Here is a 15,557-nt window from a genome sequence, read left to right on the forward strand (position 1 = left end):
AGATCACATGACTTTGCAATTTAGCACATATTGACCTTTTTCTCCATGCTACATACAGTTATTCTATTGTTGTGTTTGCAAATGCAAGATATCATGAACACTGATTTTACTGCTGAAACTTCAATAACTTTATAAAGGTAAACTGTCACATCTCATCTCTTTAAATGAATATCAGGCACACAGATGTTTCATTTTTTAGAGCTTTTAACTTATGGAACAAATTACCTAAAAGACATGTCAACTTTCACTTATTTAAAAAAAAAAAAAAAAATCTTTAAAATGTTTGTATAATGTATGTGTTGGTGTAATGAAAATGTTTATTGATGTACCTTTTTATGTAATGTTTCTATATATTTAACTATAATTTTTTTTCTGTTCTTATATGTACTAGAATGTTGAGGAAGATTAGCAACCACCACAGTGGAAGCTAATGGGGATCCAATGAACAAATAAACACATTTTAGGAGCTCTCTCTAAAAAAACAAAAAGAAATATTTGAACAGAAGAAAGTAATTGAACGGTTCCTTTACAAGTGACGAGTTATGAATAGAGAGACAGAATCATGAAGTAAAAATGTAATGTTTAATGAAGTGAACATAATATTCAGACAGAGGTTCTTCTCCACTGTCACAGCTTGAAATGTGGATGTCTGTCAGTCCTCAAATTTGCTGGGGTAAAAAAAGAGGGGGGTGTCTGTGAAAAATTGTAGCTTGGTGTTCAGAATCGTCCTGAACGCTCTCTGTCTCGACGCCTGTCGTGGTCACGTCCACCTCCGCCTCCGCCTCCGCCTCCTCGGCCCCTGTCCCTGGAGCGGGAACGCCGTTCTCTGGAGCGGGAACGAGACCTGTGGCGTCTGTAGGTGAAGAGCAGACGGTTACACACTGCTGTGAAACGGGTACACACACACGTAAGCGTGTTCTCACCCCTTCCTACGACGGCCATAGAGCTCTCTCCTCAGTTCACGTGAGATGGGTTTCAGATGCATAAAGTTACAGAAGCCTCCACGAGTGCATTCCCTGTGTGTAGATAATGGTGATTCAGTGGAACAAAGGCACTGGTTTCAGCTTTTTAAATTACTTTTAATCATTTCATTCTTTTGTAAACACACACAACTCTATATTTAGTTTTGTATTTGGGTGCTACTTTGGGAACATTAAGCTGAATCCATGTCATTAAACCACTTTTTATCCCGACACTCACCCCATTTCGTACTGACGACAGCAGGCTTCTCTAAAGTCTGTGACAGGGGAGAGCTCAGCGTGGATTGGCTGCCCATTAAACCATCGGTTGTTGAGGTCTATGACGGCCTTCTCAGCATCCTCCTCACTACGGAACTACAGAGAACAGAGCCGAGATGAAGCAGGAACTCACTCCATGTGCGTAAATGTGGCTAACTGACCCGACACTCACCTTCACATAAACGTTTCCTACAAGGTGGTCCCCGAGGTTGTCACAAACATTCATTTCCTCCACCTCTCCGTACTTCTCCTCCATCTCTGTGAACACTTCCTGTGAGGAAGGAGCGAAGACGTGAGTCAAGCTGACAAATGAGAGTTCAAACAAAACCTAACAACATCCAGCTTTACAAAGAGCAGAAGAGGGATTTCAGGTCATCTTAGCATCTGCTTCTCTAAAACTCTGAATATTTATTTACATATGAACATCATCTATTCACAGTTCACAGCTAAAAATAAACCTACTGTTCATCTTCAGACCTAATTGACCCGAATTACCTCAAAAAACTCATCATAGTGCTCCTGCATTTCCATGTCACTGATGGCACCTGGTGACAAGAGGAGAGACAGATGAGTGTAAATGCATTGAAAATCATTAGCCTACTTCAACTGATACAGTATTGCATTAACAGCTTGTGCAAAAACACCAAATAACGGTGAAACATTGCAACACCATCGAGGAACGATTCTACAGAAAAAACTTCTGACATTGCCAGGATCGTCTCAAACTTAATAAATGTATTAAGTTTGAGACGTATGTGTTTATTAACTTGGTAATGGCAGCTGATCCTGCCATTACCAAGTTAATAAACACAATGTAAAACCTTTGAGGTTAGAATTATTAACAGACATCCTAACAAACAGTTTGCATGCATATTTTGCCATTACAGATTTTAAAAAATACATTTAAAAAAAACCTCACACCCCTTGAATTGTCTAAAACTTAACTGATGTTTAATATAGACGGAGAGCATAGGGGTATTTCACTAAAGTGGAATCAAAACATCCAGTATTACAGGTTAATGCCTGGTTTAGCTAAGCCCTCTCTGACCACGCTGCTTTTTCCAGTTTCACCAAACTCTGATCAAGCTGAGGAGCAGGAGCTTAGCCACTGTATAGGATAAGTGTGTCTTAATGACTTTCTTGAGATTTACTGATCAGAGGCGTGAGGACACATGCTCTGAAATGCTGAGAACAAAAGAATGTGAATGTGTGTTTCTTATTGAGCAGCAAGAAAAAAGGACTAATTAAATACGTTGAAGTTTCTTGTCTCAACATTTTTAAAGTTCGAAACTGTTAAAGTTGGTGTGTTATTCCTTAAGTTTATGAAAGAGAACAACTGAAACACGTATGATCACACACTGATCCATGTGTTTTTGCTGAGCAGTTAATATACTGGGTCAACATTCAAAGAAAAATGAAAATATTGTAATTTATTAGACTTGTGGACATTTTAATGAATAGTTTCTTGGAACTCAGACTAATTAAATTCATGAACACTAAGGGAGCATGACACGTGATAATTCATACAATATTTGTACTAAATTCACTTTATATATACCTTTAGGAAGAAATAATCAATAAATAGTTACAATGCATTCACAAGGAACTCTGGGAGATCAATTGGAAACTCTGCTGAATGAGCAGCAGGATAAGCTAAACCTAACCTCGCTGCACAGAATACATATCCTGAAAACTGACGTGTTCTCCCTTTTGTGAAGCAGCCGTTCCAGGTACATTCTGGATATCAGGATTAGCCTGGCTAAATCTCCAATAAAAGTTTCTGAAATAACCCCAAGTGTGTTTGAGGGTCAACCAACATGGCCTTACATTCTTCCTGAGAAATTCCTTCAGACCACACAGTAATTTAACAGTCACAGGTTATGGTAAATAGCTGGTAACTTACTGGTCAGGCCGTCTGCTGACTGGGCGCTGTTCTGAGGGTTACGGTAAATGTTCAGGAGGGCAATCGTCTGAAACAAAAAAGGGAATTGTTTTACTGATCAGGTAAGAAATGTGTTGACATATGAAGCAACATGATGAAAAAAAATAAAACGATAACCGATGCATATCATAAAGTGTCCACTATTCACCAACACTTTAACTGCAGGGTGCTGACCTGGCTAAAAGTTGGCTTGTTGTGTAATCTGGAGCAGCGGTCTCCATGTCGGCAGGCACCAATTTTGAAATAAAACGAGCAGTTGACTCTGGAAAAAAAAGAAAGGTACAAGACAAAGAGAAAATTAAACAAACATAAAATCTACACAAGTCAACATTATGGTTCCTAATACAAAAATCCCAAAGCTCTGACTGTGCAACTAATGTCAAGTTGATCCGAAATTTGACTGAAATTTAAATAAAATGCTCAAAAGTAATTAATAACCATGTAGTTAGAATAGATTTTGTAGTCGCAAATACCTTAACAAATATAACGGGCTACTCAACATTTACTAGGGTTTGAAATTTATTTTAACGTCACATTTTAAGGGTGTATGTCATGGAACTGCGCTGCTTGGAAAGTGGGGGGAAGCTACATATGTCATTCATTTTGATGGGATTGCAATATTTCTGTTATTACAAAAAAAAAACAATCTTTTAAACCCTGTCATATGTCACAAATTCGAGAGACACATTATCGTTCGTAAATATACATATTATCAATTAATTTGCTTAGCTATCACTTAAACGAAATCCAATTTTCAAAGAAGGATGACCAAGCGCGGTAGCAGCACCAATTTGGAAAATAACATTAAAAGACGTGTAAAATTGCCCATTAATTAAAATATTAAAGTGAATTGTAAAAAAAAAAAAAAATGTGGCTCCACACTACAATGAAAATTAACCGTAAATCGCATCCCTAATATTTAAATTGCCTGAAATATTGAGGCGTCTTGTTTTGATATCCGCCCACGTTTCCCATTCAAACAATGCCGTGAGGCTCTCTCAGAGCTAATGCTAACTAAACAATAAGTTCAAATATGCAAGCTCTTTCGGCTCGTAATTGGACACATGATGTTTTATTGCCGTGTAATTAGTACTTTGAGTGGTTTGTATGGGGAAATAAATGTCCTCAGGCTCCAAAATGTAACAAAAACCACGAGAATCGCGCGCCGGGTTTAAGATAGCTAGCTAGCTTGATCATGCTAACTGCTAAATATACCGCAGCGTTTCCAGCAATTAACAAATACATAAACAGTGTGTATTACTATTCAAAATTACCTTTTCAAGTTAATAGACTGAACTTTGACTTATAAATAACACATTATACATTTCTACTTACTTATCCTTTTCTGTCCCAAAAATGGATGCCAGGTACTCCGCCATCTTGGCTCCACTGATTTCAACCAGGAAGTGACTGCAGTCACACCTTCAAAATAAAAGACACAATTGTCGCAATTACAGTATTTCTTGCCCTCCCACATGGCAATTTATTATTTATAATGAACATAAATTGATGTGTAATTTATATAATAATTAGAAGCCAATATGACGTTGTATTTTAGGATTTCATAAACATCTGCAGGAGTGGGTGAAACATTGTTTCTCATCGCTTATTAACTATTAATTATCACACTTAATATAACGGGGTAAAATGTCTCTCTGGGTGACTTTATCTTCCTCCACTTCTGTCAAAAAAATAAATAGATGTCTAAATGTCTTATTTTAGATTGTATTTGATGTACTTCTGATCACTAGTTAGGCATAGAAAGCATTGATTTAGGTTAACATCGTGAATGCATAGCATTATTTAGGTTCTGTGATTCAGGGAGTGCCTTTTCCAGCACTTGGAAAAAATATTTTTGCAGTATGAAATATTTAGATAGAAAATGCACCACAATAAGCAGGTGAGATTTGTTTAACTAATTGATCAGAAGCATTTTTTGAAATCCTGTAATACAGCTCCTAATAAATGATGTCTGTGGGAATCACTGCTTAAGCAAGTGTAGCTAAAATACAGCCTGTCAGATCAGATGTATAATGCTTGTGTCATATTTATCTCAACTAAATTGTTGCTTCAGTTTCTAAATAAGGAAATACATTTTTCTAAATTCTCCATGGAAATAAAATAGTCAACTTATATTAGGGACAATGGGAAGTTGTCAGACTAATATATACATTAAAAAAAAAAAAAGACCAACCAGAGCACAACCAGTTTCCATCCGTATGGAAACTTTATATATACATAATTCACCATGCTGCTGGTCTCCAAAAAGTGCAAGTGATTGGCACAATAATCATTTAATAACCAGACTGTATTCAGAAGATTTGAAGATTATAGAATATTTGGACTGAAAAATCAATAACACTACATGCATTTTTAACATACAGCAAATGAAGATGCTTTGGCTTCAGTTAAAAGCAGTTTATTTGGTGAATTATAAACTGTACACAAAAACCAAGAGATCACAAGTAACATGAGGTCAAACATTCACTATCTATATCTATCATTCTATCTTGTCTTCTTGGACGGTCACAGTCCTTTACGTTTTAGATGCCGCTCTGTTCCAACACACCTTGAATGTGAAAGTGAGTCATGCACCACTACAGATGTTCTGATGACAAACGTCTGGATGGGCCAGAGGTCACCGCTGTGATTGTAATTCTTCATACATCAACGACTTCCAATGTCTAGATTCAAGCAATGCTGCATCAAACCAATCATTGTAGCTCCATGTTGTTCTAGCAGCTTTCAAATCAAAAAACACTGCCTATTTTTCAACATTTCCTGCCCAATCAAATATAGTATTCCTCCAGAGCAGTGTGCGTAAAGGCAACTCTACTACAAAATAAAGCTCACCTTTACACTTTTCAATCTGGGTTCCATCCTCTCCAGCCAAACTGCACTTTCCCATGTTTTGAGAGTAAAAGTATGCACTTAGCTAATCACATTCCCCATCTATTCTCTATATTTCTACCTGCCTGACTCTTGTTAAACACATATTTTGTCTCCCTTTTTAACCACCTGCTCTCTACTTTCACGACAGATAAAAAGTAGACATTGTTTCCTGCCTTTGCTAACAGGGTGACGCTCAGAGCTGATTCAATGACAGAAATATTATATGCATTTAATCCATTGGACACCTCTGCATAATGACAAAAAACAAATCATGAAATTATATTATGCTGCAACTAGGTGGGTGTGAAAGTGTCATTCGATTTACTTCTATACTGATTTACCATGTAAAGGTATTCTCTCTCCATCCCATCTTATACAGTATTATAATATCAGCTGATGCAACAGAAAATGTAGCCAATGACTAGAAAAATGACAGAAAGTGACACATGCCATTAAATACTGTTTTCGGAACACTTTTGGAGGAAATAGGGTCATATATGGGAAAGCACATCATCAGTACATTGTAAACAGGAAGGTATAACACACATAAGAACAATACATGACTGCTGGTTTTAGGGTAACTTCAGTGTTGCCAGTTAGTCCCCGCCCCTCCTCCCAGTGCCTGACTGTGGCCCAAAACTTGCATGTATCGTCTCGACAGTGTGAAATCTGGCTGATTTTACTGCCACATTTGAACACATTACGTCATCATCACCATCCAGGTTCTGAAGTTAAATCAGGTATGGACAGCTCTGAAACAGAGGGAACAACTACAGTGTGCCTCATCGTGTTCCTGTAATGGAGGAGGAGTTGTTTGTCGTTCTTCCCGCTATTTTGAGAAGCTAACATCGCTCGGCAGCTTGCAAAGGAAAGGACAGGCGGCTGCGAGTTTATGCTACTATTACTGCATTAATTGTTGTTATTTCTGAGCTGGAGCACGGGTTCCTCACCATTAGCTGGTTAATTATGCTAAGGTTAGTGGCAGCAGAGCGCTAGCCACAGTGCTAACTATTGAACAGTGTTGGTAACAGTAGAGTTAGCCGCGGTGCTAGTGCTAACAGCTAAGGGAGACGCTGCCTGGTCAACGTCCGGCTACCAACACGCGGCAGGTAAGACCCCTCAGGGCCATTAAACACTTTTCTTTCACAGGGAGGGTATATGTATATATATTATAAAGTATTTTAGCTGCATAAGCCAAAAGGCTAGTCTCGGCCGTGTTTACCTTTTTTAACGCGGCTGTGCGGTGGAGCGCCGCTCTCGGAAGTCGGGCTGCGTTGTAAACCTTTAGCCAGGATTTCCGGCTCCTTTCCATTTGCCCTATGCTGTTTTGTTTCCGTTTATTCTATTTCCGTTTTAAAACTTTTCTCCGTGCAGAGTTAAAGTGAGATGAACAGAGCTCCGGTTCGCGTGCAGAGTTTCACATTCGCTACGGGACATTTTATCGGTTCTATGGCACACGGGGGGCGATGGTTGTGCAATGCTCGCGCCTCGCCCCGCGCTGCTACGTTTAAGCTAACTTTGCCTGCTAACAGCTCCGTGTGGCACTAGCACTTTTTCACGTTCATCACACCCCGTCTAGAGTCATTTTTTGTTGTTTTACCCAGATTATTCAGAAACGAGTAGCCACAGTAGCTGGTGATTTAGTGTAATGTTCGGCCTAGCTGTTGGCCCATAGACGTCCAAGCCTCGCCCTCGAGTTGGCTAACGATAGCTGTCGTTGTGGTGTCCCAGACGGCCAATGAGGAATCGAGGCTCAGGGGCCTCCGTGCAGGACCCCCACATGTTGTTTAGACGCTGCAGTCGGACTCAAAAACACCAACTCCATGCAATACAAATTACACATCAACCACACGTATCAATATTCTGATAATCAGACTCTATCCAATGTTAATGAATACTTGTAAAAAAAAAAAATTAAATAAATAAAGAAGTCCTACACGGGCAAGATGTTTCACTTCCTTTGCTGTCAATAAATGTCATGCCATGCATTTCTGAAATGACACGATGCGTCCTCAACGAAGGAAAAAAACTTATTGAATAAATCTTGAATAAAATGTAAGGGTTGTTTTGTTTTAAATGGTTTACTATCAAGGAAAAATATTTTTCATCATATATGCATCTATCTATAAAGCAAGGAATGTGTGTGTTGCTCACATATCACTGCGAATCAGGCTCAGATTGACCTGAGACTTTCAACATGGCTGCTGCTTGGGTCAAAGGTGTGCAACGTTGGATTTGCAATGATACAGTTCATAAATTATTTCATAAAATTGTCCACCGGGAGCTTTGCAGAACAGCACAGTGTTGACAGGTAGTCATGGTAACTCAGGGCTTTTCCAAAGCAACTAAAGTGGGTCTAATATCCTAAATAAAAAAACACTGTAAATATTGACCATTCCTCAGTGTGCAATGTTTGTAATAATAATAATAACAAAAAAAATTTAATGTAATGGCTTATTTCAATGGCAAAATAAAAAGAATCAACAGAAGAAAGTTCATTTGTAGTTCTCTCTCTCCCTCTCAGAGCAAGCTGCATACGTATGCTAGCCTATATTACAGTGCTATAAATATACATACTTCCTACGGGCACTGTACTTGTAATATAAACATTTAGGAAAACATTTCAGTTTTGTGCTTGTTTTTGCCTGATCAAAAATAAATTCAAAATTTTTCCATCAATTGATTTTATTTTATATTTTAAACTATGTACTCAATCTTATCCTGACTTTTTTCCGAAACCTACAAGTATGTAGATAATCTTAATGTATTCACCCCTGGTATAATTGATGTTTGGCAGGTGGAGACATAAAATAATGTCAGCGGTACAGCTGTTGTTTATATTTTACCCATTCCTCTTTTCTTTTTAGATCTTCGCTGTTTTCACACAAGATGTCAAAAGGTGAAGCTGAAGAGATGATTGAGATTGAAATTGATGAGCGGGAGAAGCAGACATGCCTGGAGGAAAGGTAAACAACAGGAAAGAATCATGATAAAATAAGAGTTACAGCAGCAGCTTCAGTGCTTTGTGTTTCTACCTGCAGCGTGGAAGAGCAAACATTCACGACCACAGACTTGATCCAACAAGACATCGGCATCACGGAGCCCATTGGAAATCTGAAGAAGCTTCTGGAGCCTCGTTTTCAGATGTCACTGGAAGGATATGATATCTGCTTACAGGACATTCAGGTAAATGTTGGCATGCGTTACATCTCCATGAACAGGCGCGCTCTGTTCCTCGGATTCATCTCAGTCATCTGTTTTTTTTCTCTCTTAGCTTCATCCTGATCACAGCCTCTTTGATCAGGGAGTAAAGACTGACGGCACAGTTCAGCTCAGCCTGCAGATTGTGACCAAACCAGGTGCAGATTTGTCCAAAATGCTGCTAATGATCAGATTGTTTGTTGCACGTTTCTAAAATACCCGCAATGTTTGTTCCTTGTCCAGGAGAGGAGAAGCTTAACATTTTAGAAATCGTGAAGCCAGTGGAGACGGTGGAGGTGGTGATTGATCCTGATGCAGCGGAAGAAGTGGGCACTATAGTGGAGGATGGCCAGCTCATTGCTGTGGAACGTTCCGTCATGTCCGATGAGACATCAGAGCAGGTCACACGCTGGGCTGCAGCTCTGGAGGGTTACCGCAAAGAGCAGGTTCGCCTGGGCATCCCATACGGTGAGGACTGCCTCAGGCAAACTCCTTAACGGCTTGATTTCGTTCAAAAGTGACAACTTAATGCACGGGTTCTCAACCTTGGGGTCGCAAGACTTTGGGTGGGGTGGGGGGTCGCCAGATGCCTTCAAGAAAGTAAGATTATTTTTTGAGCAGTTTGAGCCCATTTTTGTGTATTTTTATTCTTTTTTGCAACTATGCCAAACTTGCCATATTTTAACCTATTTTCATCACTTTTTCTTGCAATATTATTGCTACATTTTTCCCATTTCTGCCACTTCATCACATTTCAATACCTTTTCTGCACATTTTCCGCACTTTTAAACCTTTTCCACCTAATGTCGCATTTGTTGTCACTTTTAACCTATTTTCACCGTATTTCACACTTATTTTGTACAGTTGAACCACATTCAAGATGTCATTCCCATTCTTTGCCAGTTTAAACAAATTATTCCTAATTTTTAAATTACTTTAGCCCCCACTTTGAACCCTTTTAGCACCTTTTTCTGTCCATTTTTGGCCACTCTAATTTGCAACTTTTAACCATTTTCTGTGGTTTTTAAAACCCCATTTCACCACCTTTTCTACCTTTTTTAGTCAGTTTAAACCCATTTTATTTCTGCTCAAAACTAGGATCTACATCTTTAAGATGACTATATACTATGGTGCAAATAATAATACACTTTCTGGATAACAGTGGATATTACTCAGATAAATAAATAAATGTGGACCATCATGTTGCTGACTTTATGGATGGGCTCCAAAAAGCTCTCCCCTTTATCCCCCTTATAGATGGCCCTGTCTCCACATGACTGTTCTAGAATGTTCATGTCTGTGCACCTTCAGGTACAGTGGGGGTCTCTGGCATCTTTATTTTGGGGGTTGTGGGCTAAAAAGGTTGAGAACCACTGATGAAATCAATCAAGTGGCACCTGAGGCTCACCCTGTTATGCCTCCATAGATCCCGTACTCTGGACAGCTGATCAAGTGATCCACTGGGCTGTGTGGGTGATGAAGGAGTTCAACATTGATGAAATGGAAATAGGAAACATTCACATTCCTGGTCGTGACCTTTGTGCGTTCAACCAAGAGGAGTTCCTGCAGAAAGTGCCAAGTGGAGAGATACTGTGGAGTCACCTGGAGCTGCTGCGTAAATGTAAGCTGGAGGTGGTTTCATGTTTTTAATTGGCCTGTCAGGGCTGAACAAAAACTTGTTTTCTAAACTTGAGCTTTATTAAGATTCATCCTGATTTTTCGTGTTCATTTCAGACGTGTTGGCCAGTCAGGACCAGTCTGGAGGGGACGGCACGGTGACGATTGACCAGCGTAAGAGTGAAGAATGACACTAAAATCTACCCTGTACACTTATTCATCTGAGCATTGGTTCTTTTTTTTATACAATTAGGTGATAGAGTATAAAAGTGTCGTTATTAGAGCATCATTTTGTGTCTTGTCCTTTTTTTTCCTTCAGCCGTGCAGATAATCCCAGCTCAGGTGAACACACAGAGCTCCATAAAGGTGTTGAAACAGAATCGTGGCCCTCGAGCACCCCGCATCTCAGGAGAAGAGCGCAGCTCACCTGGTAACCGCACAGGTAAAACAAATCTCACAAACACATTGAAAAGGTGTGGTCAGAAGCAGTAAAGTTAAAATGTTCAGTGAAACTACTACTGTAAATAGTGAAAAAAAGCTAATAAAAGCTCTAATAGTTTATTTTTAAAGAATCAATACAGTTTGGTGCAATAATCCAACAAACTACTATGAAATGTAGTTTGTTACACTGTTAGTCAGCTGTAAATGTTGGCTGTATTCTTTCTTATTGCTGTTTTCAAAATAAACAATTAAAGAAAATATTTTACACTAGGGCTGCAGTAAACACAATTTGTCTAGTAATTATTAATTATTTTATTCCATTTATTTAACCGATTAAACATATAAGATAAATCTCATCTTCTGCAGTCTTAATGCTTCTTGATCCATTTTCATAACTAACAGATTTACATGACACACTGATCCTTTTGAGCTTTTTATTGCACAACATAAACAAACAAGAATCTAACAAAATAATTTCACAACCTTTAAAATAGTTTGTGACGATGCTTGTAACTCTTTATGGGGCGTGTCCAACCACAAAATAATTAAACAACAAACTCAGGCTCCTTTAAACGTGAATCAAAATGTGTGAGTGTTCTCGCAATATTTATGCAATTAGGTTTCTGTTTTTATGGTAAATGTGTATATATATTTTGTTATATTTATTGAAACATTTTGAAATGTTTATAATTACAGAGGGTACATGTGGTTTTATCTGTCAGGGCCAAATAGAGCTGCAACATTCAGGTTAAATGCACTCGTTACTGAGGCAAATCAAGTCGAAACACGTCCATTTACTCATGGTCACTTTACTTTTATGTTTTTAAAATGGATACATTTACATTAGTTGCTTTGATGTTTTCAACACATAAATACATGCATATCTCTGCCTTGAGTTGTATTTTTTTTTTTTGCAAAGAAAATAAACCTGACCTGTCGCTACTGTTGGTTGAGTCTGTCGCTTTTTAAACTTCCACGGCTAGTTTCTCTACACTCTCCTGCTGCCCTATGTTTGTTTAGGTAACCATAGCAACAACAGTTCAATAGGGGAAGTACGAGCAGCGGTACTTCATGAAAATCAGGGGCTTTGGTAACACGGATTAAATGATGCATTGGATAATTTGCAAAAACGCATTTGCGTAATCATTTCTGGTGTTTTAATGGATGAACCGTTTCAGGCTGATTTGACACTGACTGTGTTGTCGCTGTGGCAGGCAACAATGGTCAGATCCAGCTGTGGCAGTTCCTGCTGGAGCTGCTGACAGACAAAGACGCCAGAGACTGCATCTCCTGGGTGGGCGAGGACGGAGAGTTCAAGCTGAACCAGCCCGAGCTCGTGGCACAGAAATGGGGTCTGCGCAAGAACAAGCCCACCATGAACTACGAGAAACTCAGCCGAGCTCTCAGGTTCAAACGCTCACTTCTGTTTTTACACCTTGAACATCCATCAAACCCTCTAGTTCCAACATGGTTATTAAAGTAAAAATATCAAATACTGTTCACTGCACATGAGGGAGATTAAATAACAGGCTACGGCAGGGGTGTTAAACTTTTGTCAAATATGGACCACTTTGATCTCAAATGGGCCGCAAATTAAATTTCAACATTATTCTGACCTATAAATTCAATGTAGTGTAGTGGAAGTTACAGACGATATCCAGTCTTTACATTTTTATTCAATTTGGGGAAAAAATGTGGAATAATCTTAATAAAAAAGCAGGATTTTGGATCTTTGTGATTAAAATTAATTTCCATCAGGTGATAAAAGTGTGGGAAAACTGTGCACCCTGGAAAATATTGTGGATATTCATTGAATTTATGTATTTGGAAGGGCTGAGATATTTCCAACTGAATTACTTTTTATTGTATTTTTACACAATGATTCACGTTTTCTGTTATTTCGACTTTATCCTGCGAGCTGAATGTGATGCTCTAGAGAAGTGTTTCTCAAATGGGGGTGCGCAATGGCACTACAGGGGGTACTTGAAAAAGAGAGAGTGGAAAATTAACAAATGTGAGCATGAAAAATATGAACTTTATTTTTAGTAAAAAATGACAATCATGATAATGATGATGAACCGATATTGATTAGAACATGAAATTAAAATACAACGATCAGTCTTTGTCCCACACATCTCAAAGATGTTCCCAGCCTTTTTTGGATCTCAAAATGATCCAAAAAAGGCTGGGAACCAATTTGCCAAATACTGTTTATTTCCACTTATTTACAAAATGATAATATTTGAAAATGTTAGCACTTTTACTGGTCTTCTGAGAAAAATTGTAGTCGGACAAAGGGGGTACTTGGATTCAGAAATAAAAGAAAGGGGGTACTCAAGCCAAAAAAGTTTGAGAAGCACTGCTCTAAAGGGATGGATTTGGCCCCCGGACCTTTGGTTTGACACATGTGAGCGACGGTATTTGAATAAAGGAAAGATTAATTCATTTAGCTGGACTGTTGAGAGGGAAATCCAAATCTACCACAAAGTACTAGTAAATAAAGGAAAATGAAAAACAACACGATCCCATTCTCATTAGTCCGTCTAACCTAATTTAATATGTATATTTTGATATGTATGTGTACAGTTCAGAGGGATGTACAGCTGCTCTCACTGTGACTAAAATCTGTATTTGTCTATGTGCAGGTATTACTATGATGGGGACATGATCAGCAAAGTGCAGGGCAAGCGCTTCGTCTACAAGTTCGTGTGCGACCTGAGGACTCTGATTGGCTACAGCGCCGCCGAGCTCAACAACCTCGTCACCGAGTGCGAGCAGAAAAAATTGACTCGCCTGCAAGTGCACGGCATCGGTCAGCCCATCACCACGGTAACCCTGGCCGCCGCATCACTGGACAAGGACAGCTGAAGGAGGCGGCGTTGTGCTGCAAACCCAGACTATGTGAGCCCTCCTGCACTGGAGGGCTGGAACTGATGTGGACACGCGCACGCAGGACGATTCCTGCTAGTGACGACCAACAGCTTTGGTTCCGTCTTCACCGTTTATCTGAAGATAAGCAGATGCAATGAGGGTTTGACTTTAACTCTAGGAGCAGAACAATCATGGTGAGGGACGTTGTCTTTGTTTTTGCTGAGTGTGCGCATGAAACCGAATGCCTGAATGTGTCGCTGGAAAGCCAGTGATGAGCTACATGTTGTTTGCCCCTCGTCTGTAGTTTAGCATCATTTCCACTGTATATATTCCGGTACTTAATGTTTTTGATAGCCATAAGGACAGGTGTATTTTCATATGCTCCATTTATAGAGGACCTGTTTTGTATCTTATTTAGTGTTGCCTACCCGGAAGGGTCGGAACCTTTTTGTCCACTAGAGGGAAATAAAGTGGCTCTGTTTTTTCTTAAGCTCTGTGAAGTTTGTTTCCCAGCCAGGTGAGTGGATCAGGTGTGCCTTCTCTGCTTTAAGCCCAATCACAACATTTACCTCACATTTACATTAACATATCAAAATTGTCACTTTCCTGATTTATTCATGACTTTTAATCTGAAGACTATAATAGTGGACTCTTTGATCATCAAAGGTATTAGCTGTGTTCACAGTGGTAGATTAAAAAGCTGCCACAATATTTCTAGCAAAAGTGTTTCAGACAAAATTATGAAAAGTATTGATAACGTCAAAGCTGAAAGTTGTAACTAAATGCCTTATTTATTTTTATATACAGTATATATATATAGTTAAGGAGTCTTATTAAGTATACTAGCTAACTTAGATAGCTAGCATACTTAGCTAGACAAGTAGATTAGTCATTCATCTTCCTATCAGTTTATCCAGTGTAAAAAGATTATTCTGTATAATTTAAAGAGCCAGAAACTGTATAACGATGTGTAGAATATTGAATCTATGACAACAATAAGTAGTTAGAACCTAAAATAATGCAGAATGTTTCTGTCAGACAATAATAAAACAAACCAAAAATATCTGGCAGGTCAGACATTTTCTCATTTACTCTCAATATTATATTGAAATTATTTTATATTACATAGCCATAAGTTTTTTTTTTACACATATCTATAGAATTTGACTTTCTATCATTGTGCCTTATATTTAAATAAAGGGGTACAAGTCCTCTTAAAAATTAAAATGTAAGGGTTTGTTTTTTTTTTTTTTTTTTTTTTAAATAAAGCAAATCATGTGACCCATTTTTAGGTCCAGGACAAGTTGAGAACCTCTTAGATCTAGTTTGTATGTTTAATTACCAATTACAGGTGC

The 15,557-nt window shown here is 38.6% G+C and overlaps 2 protein-coding genes across 3 annotated transcripts; one reads left to right on the plus strand and one right to left on the minus strand.

Annotated features, from left to right (window-relative positions):
* Nucleotides 1-560: 560 nt before the first annotated feature.
* On the minus strand, nt 561-7,518 carry u2af1 (U2 small nuclear RNA auxiliary factor 1). Its single transcript, XM_028436294.1, has 9 exons — nt 7,295-7,518; nt 4,516-4,602; nt 3,355-3,442; nt 3,142-3,208; nt 1,734-1,783; nt 1,411-1,509; nt 1,201-1,334; nt 924-1,016; nt 561-853 (listed from the first exon to the last, which is right to left on the minus strand). The coding sequence occupies exons 2-9, from the start codon at nt 4,557-4,559 to the stop codon at nt 718-720; spliced, it is 711 nt and encodes a 236-aa protein (XP_028292095.1). The 5' UTR covers nt 4,560-4,602; nt 7,295-7,518; the 3' UTR covers nt 561-717.
* gabpa (GA binding protein transcription factor subunit alpha) lies at nt 6,662-14,692 on the plus strand. Of its 2 annotated transcripts, none has more exons than XM_028436291.1 (10): nt 6,662-6,812; nt 8,940-9,038; nt 9,114-9,258; nt 9,347-9,431; nt 9,517-9,741; nt 10,700-10,894; nt 11,008-11,064; nt 11,210-11,332; nt 12,546-12,738; nt 13,977-14,692. In XM_028436291.1, the coding sequence occupies exons 2-10, from the start codon at nt 8,962-8,964 to the stop codon at nt 14,197-14,199; spliced, it is 1,323 nt and encodes a 440-aa protein (XP_028292092.1). In that variant the 5' UTR covers nt 6,662-6,812; nt 8,940-8,961; the 3' UTR covers nt 14,200-14,692. The 2 variants fall into 2 exon arrangements, with proteins under 2 accessions (XP_028292092.1, XP_028292094.1); XM_028436293.1 differs by lacking the exon at nt 6,662-6,812 and adding an exon at nt 6,860-7,181.
* The last annotated feature ends 865 nt before the right edge of the window (nt 14,693-15,557 follow it).

This window comes from Gouania willdenowi, chromosome 21 (assembly GCF_900634775.1).
Source record: "Gouania willdenowi chromosome 21, fGouWil2.1, whole genome shotgun sequence".
Lineage (NCBI taxonomy): Eukaryota > Metazoa > Chordata > Actinopteri > Blenniiformes > Gobiesocidae > Gouania > Gouania willdenowi.

What these genes read in the sequence shown, in the direction of transcription:
- u2af1 (XM_028436294.1), bottom strand. Translation starts at nt 4,559, where the DNA reads ATGGCGGAGTACCTGGCATCCATTTTTGGGACAGAAAAGGATAA. An exon ending in GTCAGCAGACGGCCTGACCA is followed by an intron (nt 1,784 to 3,141) that starts GTAAGTTACCAG and finishes TCTTGTCACCAG; the next exon opens with GTGCCATCAGTGACATGGAA. An exon ending in ACTATGATGAGTTTTTTGAG is followed by an intron (nt 1,510 to 1,733) that starts GTAATTCGGGTC and finishes CCTTCCTCACAG; the next exon opens with GAAGTGTTCACAGAGATGGA.
- gabpa (XM_028436291.1), top strand. Translation starts at nt 8,962, where the DNA reads ATGTCAAAAGGTGAAGCTGAAGAGATGATTGAGATTGAAATTGATGAG. An exon ending in CAGACATGCCTGGAGGAAAG is followed by an intron (nt 9,039 to 9,113) that starts GTAAACAACAGG and finishes TTCTACCTGCAG; the next exon opens with CGTGGAAGAGCAAACATTCA. An exon ending in CCTGGAGCTGCTGCGTAAAT is followed by an intron (nt 10,895 to 11,007) that starts GTAAGCTGGAGG and finishes TGTTCATTTCAG; the next exon opens with ACGTGTTGGCCAGTCAGGAC.